At 27.5% G+C, this 15,887-nt stretch overlaps 3 protein-coding genes across 18 annotated transcripts in view; 2 read left to right on the top strand and 1 right to left on the bottom strand.

Annotated features, from left to right (window-relative positions):
• fs(1)N (female sterile (1) Nasrat) overlaps positions 1-8,253 on the top strand; it is an 11,293-nt gene extending 3,040 nt beyond the window's left edge. Inside the window, exons 5-15 of the mRNA XM_089171916.1 lie at positions 81-767; positions 1,502-1,756; positions 1,839-2,166; positions 2,244-3,083; positions 4,921-5,442; positions 5,926-6,137; positions 6,227-6,365; positions 6,459-6,739; positions 6,843-7,577; positions 7,656-7,809; positions 7,906-8,253. Of these exons, the coding sequence (XP_089028042.1) occupies positions 81-767; positions 1,502-1,756; positions 1,839-2,166; positions 2,244-3,083; positions 4,921-5,442; positions 5,926-6,137; positions 6,227-6,365; positions 6,459-6,739; positions 6,843-7,577; positions 7,656-7,809; positions 7,906-8,102 (4,350 nt within the window). The 3' untranslated portion in view covers positions 8,103-8,253. The remainder of the gene's footprint in view (positions 1-80; positions 768-1,501; positions 1,757-1,838; positions 2,167-2,243; positions 3,084-4,920; positions 5,443-5,925; positions 6,138-6,226; positions 6,366-6,458; positions 6,740-6,842; positions 7,578-7,655; positions 7,810-7,905) is intronic.
• The window catches only part of LOC107067836 (kinesin-like protein KIF6), a 10,469-nt gene continuing 2,706 nt past the window's right edge, over positions 8,125-15,887 (bottom strand). For 2 of the 16 annotated variants that reach the window (XM_089171909.1, XM_089171908.1), the window contains exons 3-10: positions 11,030-11,142; positions 10,762-10,957; positions 10,568-10,672; positions 10,342-10,490; positions 9,955-10,071; positions 9,749-9,880; positions 9,379-9,667; positions 8,125-9,296 (exon numbers count right to left, since the gene is read on the bottom strand). In XM_089171909.1, coding sequence (XP_089028035.1) covers positions 8,268-9,296; positions 9,379-9,667; positions 9,749-9,880; positions 9,955-10,071; positions 10,342-10,490; positions 10,568-10,570 — 1,719 coding nt within the window. In that variant the 5' untranslated portion in view covers positions 10,571-10,672; positions 10,762-10,957; positions 11,030-11,142 and the 3' untranslated portion in view covers positions 8,125-8,267. Of the gene's footprint in view, positions 9,297-9,378; positions 9,668-9,748; positions 9,881-9,954; positions 10,072-10,341; positions 10,491-10,567; positions 10,673-10,761; positions 10,958-11,029; positions 11,143-11,307; positions 11,531-11,853; positions 11,995-12,988; positions 15,644-15,887 lie in introns of those variants that run through there. The other 14 variants (XM_015323691.2, XM_089171901.1, XM_089171898.1 and 11 more) reach the window with 14 other exon arrangements.
• DAAM (disheveled-associated activator of morphogenesis-like protein) overlaps positions 12,055-15,887 on the top strand; it is a 25,225-nt gene continuing 21,392 nt past the window's right edge. The window contains exon 1 of the mRNA XM_015323686.2: positions 12,055-12,196. The gene's annotated coding sequence lies outside the window, so the exon portion shown is untranslated. The remainder of the gene's footprint in view (positions 12,197-15,887) is intronic.

The raw sequence follows: 15,887 nt of genomic DNA, 5'->3' as shown, positions 1-15,887 counted from the left end.
TGGATTGTTCGTTATCTATATTCGTTTGTATATATATATATATATATATATTTCAAATTGAACTGTTTTTTTTTTTTTAGGAGTTATTGAATAAACAGGAACAAATAATCGACGAGATCGATGAAAGATTTGATCTGATAGATCATATGAATTATACACAAATCAAATCATTGAACGCTTCTAAGATAATAACGAAAAATTTAAGAATGGGAAATGACGTATCTTATACGATCAATTTAGATACGAAAAATTTAACACGCGAGGATATAATAACAGATATGACATTAATCAAAAAATCATTACGAGATTTAACAGAACAATATAATCATTTGAAATTGGATTTACAGTATGGATCCGATTTAGATTCGATGATCGTAATGGATTTAAATATTTTTGGAGATTTAAAACTACGTGGTAATCTTTACGTAGAAGAATTTTCAACGAATACATTGAATGATCTACCGATGTTACAAATATTACAAGAATATTTAACCAATGATACCAATGACGTTGTAAACGGGGAAAAATCATTTTCTAATATTGAAACAAAGAATGCGATTGTTCGAAAGATCAACGGTATACCGTTAGAACAAATTATTTTTGAAGAATCTAAAGTACATTATTCAAACATGAATTTGTCTAATGATATCTATGACATAACAATAGATGGACATTTATCTATTTCCAAGATAAATAATATCAAGTGGGAAAATATTGTTTGGAAAAATAAATTAGCTTTTATACCGAATAAAACAACGATTAATGGGGTACGTAGATACGTATCTTTTATATCTTATGTTAAATAATATAATATCTTAATATATATAAATTACGTGTCACGTTGTTTGTCCACAATGGACTCCTAAACTACTTAACCGATTTTAATAAAATTTTGCACACTGTGTGCAATTTCATTTAAATTGAAAAATAGGATAGTTTATATCTCAATTTATAATCGCAATATTATTTTATTAATCGCGAATTATTTGTTTATTAACAAAGAGTCATGATTATCTCTGTTAGTTCGATATGATTCTAACAGATAGCGGTATAAGGTAATTCGTTGACTTAATGACGTATATATCGGACTGATTGTGAGCCACAGCAACGCGTGGCGGGGCACCCCTAGTAAATAATATAATATAAATAATTATAAATTATTTAAATTAGTATAATTTAAATTATATTTTAATATTAAAAAATATAGATTAATTAATTTATATTAGTAAATTAGTATAATAGTTAATGTTAGTTACAGTAAATGTTAGGTACATAAAATAGAATTATATAAAATTAATTAAATAAAATTATAATAATAAAATATAATTATTATATAAAATATATATTAAATGAAATAGTATTTATATATTTTATGTTATTATAAATTATAATATATATATATATATATATATATATATTATTATACGTTCCTTATATAATATATATATTTTATATATCTGCGTATGTATATAAAAGAATTTCATAATATCTTTTGTTACAGAAAATTGAAGCTAAAGAAGTCAATGCGAAAATCGTGAATGATTTAATGTATCCTTACGATTACGTCTTAGAAAAAGGTTCCATTCCTGTTTACGTTACTGGAATAAAAAATTTTGATCGACTGACTGTCCAAACCTTATCCCATGTCTCTAACATAAACAATATTCTCATAAACGAGTTCGTTACACTAGACCACGATCATATTTTCAATGAAAATATTACATTTCGTAACATAACTGTTCTTGGATCTTTCACGGTATTATGAATCATGAGATTTATCAAATATATGTCGTATGTCACGAACATGTTTTCATATTTTTTTGATATGATTATTACAGATCGATGGTAACATTAGTGGATTTGATTTATCACAATTAAAACAGGAACGATTGATCAACGAAACTCAAAGTTTAATTTCTAACGCTATTTTGTACAATTTGACAGTTTTGGGTAATGTTTATTTGGAGGATTCGATAAATGGTAACAATTGGTCAAACTTTGAGGATGTTTTATTGATGAACGATTCTAGAATCGAGATATTTGGAAAAAAAGAATTTAGAGGTAACGTTGAGATCAATGGATCATCCACTTATATCGTTTCTAATAAAATCAATGGACATGATATCAAAGAATTTCTTACTTTGGATACAGAGCAAACATTTACGAGTGAGTATTAGTTTTAAAATCGAATTTAATTAACAAATAACAACAATAAATTCATTAATTTATGTAAATCGTAACAGATTTGAAAGAAATGTCGGATAACGTGAGTTTCGATGAAGTAACTCACGAATTTGTAAACAAAGTTAGCAAAATTGTTGAAGAAGAAACGAAAGAAAATTCACATTGTATGAATAAAAGTTTCATTTTTGAAAATACATTGATCGTTGATAATCTATCATTCGATATTTTAAACGACAATATTACAAACGATACGTTCAATCAACAAATGAATTTAACTCTTCGAAGTGTCACGTTTAATGATTTAACGATTAACAAATTAAACGTTCAAGAGATCAATCCAATATTCGTAAATAATGTTAATATGAGTGAATTCATGGAATTTGCCATAACTAAATCGACTATACAAAATGTAAGTGTAAATTGTTCGTTTGAACAATTGCAAGTTGAAAATCTGGAAATCGAACGTTTCAATGGATTGTCGATTAAAGAATGGAACGATCTGATAGATCACTTGTATCGATCTTATAGGAATATTTTTGATCCTAACATTGTTACATTAGAATCTGTCATCGTTAAAGGAATGATCGATGCTTCTTCGATAAATGGAATATTATTGGATAAAATGTACGATCCGTCAACTATAGGTACTGTGATCTATGAAAATGATCTTTACGTAGAAAACCTTACTGTATTAGGTTTCATAAATAATTTCAATATCAGTGAACTCGTGAAAAATGCTGTTCTCAAAACAGACGAAGAAATTGTTATAAACGAAATGAAAGAATTCGAAAATATTCATTGCAAATTTCTACAAATAAAATCATTTAATGATCACGATGTTAAAAATATTTTAAATCCGTACAAAAATCAAAATTTAACTGGTCCTGTTGTGATAAATGGTAAGACATCAAAAGATGATTTTTATTAATAATAATAATAATAATAATAATAATAATAATAATAATAATAATAATAATAATAATAATAATAATAATAATAATAATAATAATAATAATAATAATAATAATAATAATAATAATAATAATAATAATAATAATAATAATAATAATAATAATAATAATAATAATAATAATAATAATAATAATAATAATAATAATAATAATAATAATAATAATAATAATAATAATAATAATAATAATAATAATAATAATAATAATAATAATAATAATAATAATAATAATAATAATAATAATAATAATAATAATAATAATAATAATAATAATAATAATAATAATAATAATAATAATAATAATAATAATAATAATAATAATAATAATAATAATAATAATAATAATAATAATAATAATAATAATAATAATAATAATAATAATAATAATAATAATAATAATAATAATAATAATAATAATAATAATAATAATAATAATAATAATAATAATAATAATAATAATAATAATAATAATAATAATAATAATAATAATAATAATAATAATAATAATAATAATAATAATAATAATAATAATAATAATAATAATAATAATAATAATAATAATAATAATAATAATAATAATAATAATAATAATAATAATAATAATAATAATAATAATAATAATAATAATAATAATAATAATAATAATAATAATAATAATAATAATAATAATAATAATAATAATAATAATAATAATAATAATAATAATAATAATAATAATAATAATAATAATAATAATAATAATAATAATAATAATAATAATAATAATAATAATAATAATAATAATAATAATAATAATAATAATAATAATAATAATAATAATAATAATAATAATAATAATAATAATAATAATAATAATAATAATAATAATAATAATAATAATAATAATAATAATAATAATAATAATAATAATAATAATAATAATAATAATAATAATAATAATAATAATAATAATAATAATAATAATAATAATAATAATAATAATAATAATAATAATAATAATAATAATAATAATAATAATAATAATAATAATAATAATAATAATAATAATAATAATAATAATAATAATAATAATAATAATAATAATAATAATAATAATAATAATAATAATAATAATAATAATAATAATAATAATAATAATAATAATAATAATAATAATAATAATAATAATAATAATAATAATAATAATAATAATAATAATAATAATAATAATAATAATAATAATAATAATAATAATAATAATAATAATAATAATAATAATAATAATAATAATAATAATAATAATAATAATAATAATAATAATAATAATAATAATAATAATAATAATAATAATAATAATAATAATAATAATAATAATAATAATAATAATAATAATAATAATAATAATAATAATAATAATAATAATAATAATAATAATAATAATAATAATAATAATAATAATAATAATAATAATAATAATAATAATAATAATAATAATAATAATAATAATAATAATAATAATAATAATAATAATAATAATAATAATAATAATAATAATAATAATAATAATAATAATAATAATAATAATAATAATAATAATAATAATAATAATAATAATAATAATAATAATAATAATAATAATAATAATAATAATAATAATAATAATAATAATAATAATAATAATAATAATAATAATAATAATAATAATAATAATAATAAATAGAGATTGTATTTACATCTCAAGATTCGTTCGATAAATCATGTAATGTTTCGTGATCCTATAATTGCAGGTACTGCAAATGTTGTTGAAAGTTTCGATGCAAAAGTAAAGATCAAAAATAAAGTATACTTTCGTGATTTAATAAACAGATTTAAAAAATTAAACAACGATACCTACGAATTAAACGTAAATGTCAGATTTGTCAATCCAATAGAAATAATTGATCTTAAAATGAATGGTACAATCGATGGGATAGATTTCAACAAATTAGTTGAATCTATAGTGTTGAAAAATGAAGATAACGTAACATTGTTGGGAGATAAACATTTAATAGGATCGTTGAAATTAAACGAATCGTATGTTATTATCGACGAATCTATCAACGATATCAATTTAAGAAGATTTTATGAAAAAGCTATTTTCATCGATAAACCTTTGACGATAAATTCTAGCGTTGTTTTTCAAAAGGATATCATTTTGAAAGAAAATTTGGATGTAGTTGAAAATTTGGAAGTTAATTGGATCGGTGATGTCGATTTTGATAACTTGAAGGATGTCGTTGTTTATTTGGATGGACTATACTTTTTCCCAGGTAACTATAATTTATTTATTTATTTATTATTTTTTTTTTTTAATAATTAACCCCTTAAGCAGCACGCTCGAGTTAACTCAAGCCCCCTAAAACCGGCCGATTTCCGCAGGCTCGAGTTAACTCGAGAGCGGCGTATTATTTTATATTTCTATAACTTTTTACACTCATATATAATAGAAAATTGAAAATAAAAATGTGAAAAAGCAAAGAAAAAGAATCGTTTTATTGATATTTATCATTTACAAGCTATAACAATTATTTATTTATTAATAAAATATAACCTTTTTTTATGGAACAAAATTCAAAATTAACATAAAAATATTGATTATTTCTGTATTTAAAAAAATTTTTTTTTCTCAAAACAATGTTCTAAACTATGCTTTTATGAAGAAAGAAAAGATCTTTTCTGGCCGTTTTTTTTTCAAAATGCTTGCTACTGAAGGGGTTAAATAAACATTTGTTAAAATCGTTTTGTTTTTTTAGCTTCAACGACGTTCACGAATATTAATTTCATTGGTGATGTTAACATAAAAAATTGGAATAACATTGATATGAGTTCGATAATAGTATTAGCTGAGAATCAAATAATTTCGAATGAATTTATTCGAGCTTTTGACATCACCGTAGAAAATATCGACATAAGAAGAAAAATAAATGGACGTAATTTGAACGAAATTTATACGAACACTTTGATGGTAATTATTATTTCATTTATAAATCATTTTTTTATCTTAATTTTTAATCTATCATCAAAATAAATGAATAATTGTATTATTTTTGATAGAAAATAGGTGATCAAATTGTTCATGGAAATGTAACATTTCTCGGTAAAGTTCTCATGCGTCACGATTTTAATCCTCGTCTCATAAATCATATGAATCCGAAACAAATTGTACTCGTAAATACCAACGACGTTATCATTGGTACACATTTATGAATTATTATTCTATGACAAAATCAATATCTGATTTTATATAACAGTATATTTTTAAAAAATATCTTTTTCTTCTTTTTAGGAAATGTCGAATTTGAAAAAGAAGTAATTCTAAATGGATCATTAAGAGTTTTAGGTCGTTTCAATGAAATAGAATTAATTGGTTGGCAAGCAACAGCAGTAAAAACGAATTATCCATCGGACCAATTAATCTCTGGAAAATGGAAAATACATGGAAACGTTTATTTAAAACATAGCATCGTTACAAACGGTGGTCTCTTAAATGGTTTTAACTCGACCGAGTTAGCCAATTTGTTGAAACAAAATCAAATGGCAATGGAAACAAATTTAATTGAATCAACGGTACGTCAAAATAAATGAATTATATCGATTGTGAATTACACAAAGAATACATTTCTAAGAGAACTAATTATTATTATTATTTTCATTTTTCATTATTTGCCAGACAAATTTATCTAATTTATGCAGAAATGCAGTAAACCTGCAATACTATGCAGAAACACAAATCTACAAATTCAAAGCTTTCGAATATTTGCAAGAAACTATTGAATTAAAACAACATATATTAAGCGTTCATTATTTCGAAATACAAAATATCGATTTACTTTTAATAAGTTACGAGTCTTGTCACTTGGATGCTTATCAATATAATGGAAAAATATTTAAATTAATAGCGAGAATTCCTAATTTTGGATACGTCCTAAATTGGATAACATTGAATCACAACGATTCATTGTATTTTCTTGTTACGGGAGAACCAAAGTATGGAAGAAATTCGACAAATTTATGGAAACTCGAAAATGATAAACTAGTTCACGTTTATGAATTTGAAGATGTTCGTGACGTGAGACAATTAAACAATGATACAATTTTATTATTGTTTACCGATCGTTTGGAAAGTCTAACTATCCAACAAATATATAACAACGAATCGTTAATATCAAATCCGAATTATTATGTTACTCATTTCGAAGATCAACCTTTGAAATTTGTTTCCAATACAGATAGAATATTATTGAGTAATCGATATACGATCTACGAGCTTGATAAATCACTTACAAATTATACATTTTCAAATAATCGTTTGAGATCCAGTGAAATTCTATCCATGAAAGTAGGAATCTTTGATAAAGAATACTTTTTGCATTATAATCCAAATTTCACCAGGGATAACATATTTGTAAGTTAAGATAACAAAAGTAATATTTAACGTTAATAAAAATGCATAATTATTATTATTTTTTTTTGGCATTGTTAGATCAGTGACAACGATTTGAACGAAACTAAAATTTTACAAATAATACCAACGAACAATCCATCCTCATTTACGATCATTCATTTTGAAGGATCTATCGAAGTATTACTCATTTTTATTGAAAACAATAAAAATTTGAAAGTTTACGAATATAAAGGTACGTTTTTTGATAATAAAATCAAATAGAAAAATAATGAACGTGAGTTCACATTGATACAAATGGTATTGAAATGAAAGATCATTTTGATTACAGGCATTCAAGGTTTTGTTCTTCGAGATACTATCAAAATTCAAGCTGAAAAGATTTCAATATTGAAAATACGAAAGCATAATAACATGACGAGGAGACATTGTTTAGCAGTAATCGATAAAAATCGATTAACAATATTAGAAGCTAAAATGCACGGAGAAAGATTAGACATGTCTAAATTGTCATGTATTTTACCATAAATATCGATTCAATCGTGTTTATATATTACACGATTATTATTATATATTAAATATATATATATATATATATTCTTAATCAATATAATTAATGTTAGATTTAATAAAATAATATGAATATTTCGATTGTATTCATTATATATGTTGTAAAATATTGAAATTATTGTATTAATAAATTCCACCAGATCGTTTAGCTTTATAAAACGCAATGATCTCTTCGTCGATCTCTGGATCACCGGTCAATGGTAAATTTTTCTCTAAATCATTATCAATGTTATTAGATTTAACTTTTTCTTCGATATGTTGTCTTTCTATTAATTGATCGTCGTTCGTTATGGAATTATTTACAAGATTATCGTTGTTTATTATTAAATTACACAATTGATTTACACTCGTTTCATTCGAATGTACGCAAGACATATCATTATCATCTACATTTTCATCGATTTTCTTCACTTCTAAATCCTTTTCTATATTACTTGTACCTAAATTAAATGATTGTTTTAACGAATTAGTTTCCTTTGACGAATCATTGAAAGGAATATCTTTTTTTTCAATATTTTCTTCAATTATTGATTTTTCTTCCAAAGATTTTTCTAACAAATTAGAATGTTTGATTTCGAATAGTGTATTATTTTCAACATCATGTTTTTCTATAGGTTCGAGTACTTTAGTAGTTGTCTTTGACAAACGTTCGGCTGAAATCATTTGTTTTATACATAATTTAACATTTTGATTGTCAACTAATGTGTTTTCTTTATTATTACCTATACTTTCTTTTGATCTTATCTTCAATTTAGATTTTATTACCATTTTGTTCAAATCTTCTGGCTGAGCTAGTTTAGCTTTGGCTTTTTTCAACAAACCGAGAAGCACAGCTTTACCAAAGTTAAAGATAAATGAGGAATATAATTTATTTGTACAATAAAGAAAAAAATTCATATTGATAAAAAGGATACAAATTTCTTGATCTCTTTGCATCACTAAATTTTTATAATAATCTAATTTTTCATCATGACGATCTTTATTGTCTTGCAATGATAACGTATTTTTTAATTCCTCGATTTGTTTACGAAGTTTTTCATTCTCCAATTGTAAAAGTTTATTCTCACTATCCAAATCATGATCTAATATCAATTTAGCTTCGTTTCTAACTAAAGCAACTCTTTGTGCAAATCTACAAGTGGATATAGTTTCCTAAAGTTTGTAAAATTGATTATCATTTATTTATTCACTTTTTTTAGACCATCAACAGAAAAAATGTTGAAATAAATTCTACCTGAAGGTTAACAGAAGATATACTCAACGTAGCCAACATCGTCGTGATGCAATTACCACCGAGACTGTCTCTCAGAATAGCGGTTAGTAAACAATTTCTACAAATGATAATAATTTGATTATTGAAATCTAGAAAAAAGAGAAAATATATATACCTGTAAGGTATGTGACTTGAATTTTCCTGATTCAAACAGACTATTACTTGTTCTAAATAATGTAAACTGAGATTAATATGTTTTGCTTCGGTCAAAACGGTCCCGCTAATCTCACACTTGTAAACTCGTTCGGATCTAGAACAAATGCAGCCGTTCAAAACGGGTTACATACCTTTAAGGGGCACAGGAAAAAATAAAATTCCAAGTGCTATATACCCTGCAAGATCGACCAAATGCATTTTAGCTTTTTTATAACGATTAGCGCCAAATTGTTTTATCGATACGACGATGGTAAATATACAATGTGATCTCGATGATTGGGGATTCGTAGGAGTGTCAACTGTAACGCTTGAATCGAACATTTGAAGTTTGATAAATGTGATAGGACGATGAGTGTCGGTAAATACGAATGATATTTTTACCGACGCGAATCGCCGATAAGAAACAACTCCATAGCTCGGTCTTCACTCTTTACATTGTGGAAGGTCAGATTCTTCAGATGCAGTTTCCCCTTTTCGTCCTCTTGAATCCTGACACGTCTAAAGAGGTTAAATATTAATAAATGAATTCAATTAGGACAAGGAAACACGGTAAAAGACGAAAAGGAATTTTCTAGACTCGATCAGAAGGAAGCAATAGGACCCGTAACCCCAAGTTGTTTCAACCGATTGCTCCATATTCATACTGAGAATAGATCTAGCTAATAGCCTTAAATGGGGATCTCAACCGAGTAGTTTCTTACGGAATGTCGATACGCAACGAAAGAGAGGAGCCCTTTTACGAGAAAGGAGACAGACCCGCGTACTTACGGTAAATCTTCCAAACGCATAGCTTGTTGCACCTGCACCTGCTGTTGTTGTTGTTGTTGCTGTTGCTGTTTTCGATCGAGCAAGTCGTAACCGTATTCATTGTAGATTTCCAGATAAGCCACGTCCACGGAATAAATGTTTTCCGGATGCTTACAAAGTTAATATAGTTATATCAATTTTTTTTTACTTAATAACTTAAATATTAAACGTAATAATAAAACTATACCATTTTAATGAAATCGAAGAGATAACTTAGACTTCTTGGCACGATACCTTGGCATTTGTTCGATGAAATTTGGCCCGTTATCGTATAAGTCTTGCCACTGCCTGTCTACAAATATAAATTATGCTTCGCTCGTAGTTTTGAAAAAGAAACGAAGATAATACAAATATATTATATATAAATGAATTATACTTAACCTGGCCATAGGCGAAGACCGTACCATTGTAACCATTGAGGACGCTTTAATTATTTGTACATTTTAAAAATAAAAAAAAATCATGAAAAGAAAATCTATCGAATAATTGGAATTTTCTTCACCTGTCGATCACAGGTCGACCAATATTTTCAAACACATCTTGCTGATTGGCCTCTTCCTCGATGATACGATGAAACCTAACGTGATCATCGTTCGTTATTAAATCATAAATATGAACTTTCTTTTTTTCTTTTTGCAGGAATACTTACGAAAAGATCCATGATTCGGGACGATGATCGATAAATTCGTCGGGCTTGAAAGGTGCCAACAAAACCAACGAATCCGTCTTGCGATCGTTCGATCGACGAAGTATGCGATATTTCTAAAGAAGAAACAAGAAATAAAAAAAAGGTTTCTTTCGATCCTAAAATAATAATAATAATAATAAAAATAATAAGAATAATAATAATAATAATAATAATAATAATAATAAAAATAATAATAATAATAATAAAAATAAGAAAAAAATTAAATGATATTTAAATACTAAAGAATGTTGTTGATTAGTTTGTGGTTTTAATCTTGCGTAAACTTTGATAGTGTTTCTGGTCATTTCCTTTGTGAGATAACCTGAATTTTGGTATTATCGATGGATCGATAATAATTGTTTCGAGCGGGGTTATCATCGTAGTAGCATGCGGTAGCGTCGCGACGCAAGCGTCGGACCCGCGTCGGCGCAAAGAGGAATTTTGTTTCGACTACGACTATGACGACGTCGACGACGACGACGATGACGACGACGACGACGAAGAGAAAAGAGGGCTTTGCTCTCGCAAAAGTAACTCTCCCGCGACAGTGAACCTCGCGCGCATCCGCGGCGCATCCCTTCTCGGAACCTTTCTACGAAGGTTCTTTTTCCGCGAGAAACCTTCTTTTCGTATTTTATTGATCCGGTGCGCGTATACGTACGAAAAACGCTGACTTATTGTTAGTTTTTGTTTTTTTTTCTTTTTTTCACACAGGCAGAGATAACAAACAAGAGGATAACACATGTCGCATTAAAAACTATAACAACAATTTTCCTCCTACGTACAAAAAGAACATTTTCATATTGCGAATGGATTCTCTTGTTGTCGAGTTTCTCGAAACGTCATTTAGTCGTTCACGAAGGGCGGATACACGCCTACGCACTCACGCCCGCGCTACTATTCCTGGAGGATCGCGAGACTCGTTCTCCTCCTCCACCTCCTACTCCCCCCTCCCCCTTCTTCTTCTTCTCCTCCTCTTCCTCCTCATCATCATCATCATCCTTTTCCTTCTCTTTCTTAACCAGTTTCTTCTTAATACGCTCGTTCTTTTTCTTCTCGATGGGGGCTTGGTCTTTAAGCTTTTAAAGGGACGATCGTGGATGATCGTGTGGACGGTCGGAGGACCAGGTAGGCTACGCACTTTCTCTTCTATCTTGTTTTTTTTTTACCCTTGTCCGTAAAGTTTGTATTGGAATTAGGATAAAAATAAAAAAGAAGTACGTAACATCTCTTTTGAACGAATTGACAATTCATTGTTGTAGAGTATTGCGAGAGAGAGAGAGAGATTATGTTGACATTTGAAAATGTCACAGACTACCTACGTACACAGGAGGAGAAAGAGAAGTATACACTCCTTTTGTCGCGTTACATTAGAATTAACGAAAGAGAATTTTTTCTTGTTTTTTTTTTTTTGTCAAGGAATCCCGTTTTCCGAGCAACAGCCAAGCTAGGGGAATGTAAAATGGGAGGGGGAAATGCAAATGGGAAATGCAAAGCCGGTGCGAAAACGACTCCTTCTAATTAAGCCGCGCCTTCTCTCTCTCTCTCTCTCTCTCTCTCTCTCTCTCTTTCTTTCTCTCCTTTCTCTCCTTTCTCTAAGACGAGATGTTCAATTATTTTCTTCTTTCTTATTATTTTTGTTCTTTTTTTTTTTTATTAGTTTCTACTCTCCAATCCTATCGATCTTTTTATCTTCTTTTTTTACCTACCATTTCCTTCGATATAATTGAGTGTCTATGAGTTGTCATCAGTGGATTGACAACACTTATCTTTATGTTAACGTATCCAACGAATGAACCAATATATAAAATAAATCCCTTATTAGAAATATGTTCGCAAGGTAGAATAGGTGTAATAATATAATAGAATAATGCACGATAATGCTACAACGAGATAGCATGCTACGCATCAAGTGCATACCTAACTGTACATTGAGAATCGAATGTACGTTTGTGTATTATATGCATGTATTGTATGCACCGTTCGTTGCTCGTTCTGATGCGATGAGTTTCGTGTTAACTTAATGACGCGATGTATATATATATATATATCTCACAGTTATGTTTCTCATTCTTCTTGACAATTTTTATCGAATATAACGAGAAATAATAAGATTTTGTTTGAAATACGGTAGTGTAAAAAGGAACGTGACCTGCATTATGATTTACACAAATCGAATGACCTCGAGGGGGTATATAACAAACACGACAGTTATCGCGCGTCACACTCTATCGATTTTACGGATTACCAGCCGCCTGCAGAGACACTCCGAGCGATGATCAAACCCAATGGGGATTATTCATTCCGGAACTATAAAGATGTTACATAAAAATAATATAAACATTAGACACATGCGTGATGAACTAACTACATTTAATGTATAATTATAAATTTTAGTAAAAAAAAAACAAAAAAAGGTAAATATATTATAGGAGAAAGAAAAATAATCCAAATTTCTTCGATGAAATTTCATTTACAGTTAATTTGTTTCGAGACCAATGTCAATGAAAAATTGAAGGATTTTTTTTTTTAAAGGAATCGAACAATTGCCTTTACGCTCGGCAAAAAGGTGTTAGAAAATGATGGAAATTATTTTGTTGAGTTAACATTTAAGATTTCTTTAAACCTTTGAGTGCTATGGACGTATATTATGCGTTTGGTGAAAATTACTAGCGTAGTTGTTCGACGCATATACGTGTTTGTTAATATTAATGTAAAATAATTTAATGTGTTTATATTAATTATTTAAATTATATTCAAAAAGAAAAATTTTAATTATTAAATATATTTTATTATTAGGATCTAATTAATAATAAACTATTTTGTTTCTATAAAACATTTTAAAAAAAAGTATTCAGCACTCAAAGGGTTAATAAATAAATGTTTTCTGGTCCCGCACCCCCCCCTAACATATACATATAGAAATAATTGAATATTTTTCTTGGCTGGATAATTGAACGAATAAATCGTTCATTCATTTTTTTTTTGTCCAACGAATTTATTCTGTTATTCGAGGTTCTGACGTCATGGACTAGTTTATACGATCGAAGTTGAAGGGCGTCGTGTTAGCTCGATAAAGATACGCATTCGCGTATAAAAGTACACTTATAGGTATACACACCTCCGAAAATAGTTTTCTCCGACTTAAAGGAAGGGTGTTGACTACTAAAAAGCAAATACAAGCACGAACGAATCTTCTTTTTACAAAAAGGGAGAACGAGAAAAAGTCTATCGTATATTTCTATGAAATATCATGATAATAATTCCGTCGAGCTTCAACGTGGTTTATGAAAAAGACGAGCGTAGGAGGGGGAGTGTAAAGACTTTCTCTAAATATTTAGAATGACTGCAACGAAATGGCGTCACCATTTCTCTTTAAAAAAAAAAAAGTCCAAAAGGAGCAAAAGTAAACTAAATCGACGGGAAAAAAATATATTTTAATCTCAAAAAAAAAACTTTGTTATCAATGATAACGTTGATAAAAAAAACGGATATCCTAAATAAACTCGATGTCTAAATAAATTTTGAAAAAAAAAAATATTATTATTATTATTTAACTTTAGTACACACGTTGATAAGGAATGCAAGAAAAATATAGAAAAAAAAAACAGAAGAAGAAAAGCATAAATATCGATACGGAAGCTGTTCGGAAGTACGTTCGGTCCATAGATCGGTTGTTGCCCTCGTAGATGCCTTTCCGCTTGGTAGATTTTCGTAGGAAGGAAGAACCAAGGACTCTATGTTGGCGGTCGTTGGACGATTAAAATAATAACGCGCTAGGAAGAAATGGGATTTGAAGGAGAATAGGATCGAATCATTTCTATCTCTCTCTCTCTCTCTCTCTCTCTCTCGATAACTATCGACCGATAAAACGTATAGAAGGCCGTGCCTTCTAATCAAGGGGCCGTCCATTCGTTAGCGAAACGACGCGATAAAATCGATGATAGGCAGGCCTCCCTGCATCTCGGGACGCAAACAGCGCCATGTGGCCTATTCGCCGCAGCTGTCAGGTTTATCCTTAAGCTTCCCTCACAATTATTCCCAAAGAAGAAGAGAAGAATATTTTCGGTTCAACGATATGAAAAACAACAAGAACAACAAATACAAATTGAGTCAAAACAGAAATGTGTCAAAGGGTAAGAACAATGATGATTCATTCGTCGTGAACCTCTGTTATGTCGATCCTTAAAAACAATTCTCACGGTGTGAACGTACCTTTGAAAATGGACCGCGACGAAACGGCTGGCTCGAGTGTTTCTTTCTCTCGTGTGAGTCATGGCTTTACCATGTATACCAAAATATTGTACTTTGCGAAAAGTTTCAAGACGATCAATTTTCAGAAGCGACAATGGATCTCTTTCAACAAACTACCAAACTACTACTACTTCAATTTGACTCACTGACAATTTTATTGTTCCTTATCGAAGAAGTAAAACGATTATTTAATAATCAATTTGAGATAAACACGATTTTCTCATGATTCAATCATAAATATTGTAATAAATAAAACAAAGAAAAAAATAGACATAGGTGAATTAGTTTGATCAATAAGATCAAAATCATTCCTCGAAAGTTATATTTCCTTTGTCCGTTTGGGTATACGAGGGGGGGGGGGGGGGGGGAGTTCCACAGCCAGGATTATTTCTTCTTCCTTAGGAATCTGGCTCCGTGATTTCTCGGAAAGTCGGATCTCCGTTTATGGGATCCACGCGGCGAGTCTTCGTCGACGGCAAGCGTCAACCCTTGTTGGGAGAAATCGGACCTTTCAAGGATATCGAATCTTTCTTTCTCTCCAGCTAAAGCGGTCTACCTCTCATAA

Source organism: Polistes dominula, unplaced genomic scaffold (genome assembly GCF_049000335.1).
Source record: "Polistes dominula isolate Pdom_NZ unplaced genomic scaffold, Pdom_raw_medaka contig_73, whole genome shotgun sequence".
Taxonomy (NCBI): domain Eukaryota; kingdom Metazoa; phylum Arthropoda; class Insecta; order Hymenoptera; family Vespidae; genus Polistes; species Polistes dominula.
The sequence above is the reverse complement of the archived record's forward strand: the minus strand, read 5'-3'. Positions and strand labels throughout refer to the sequence as shown.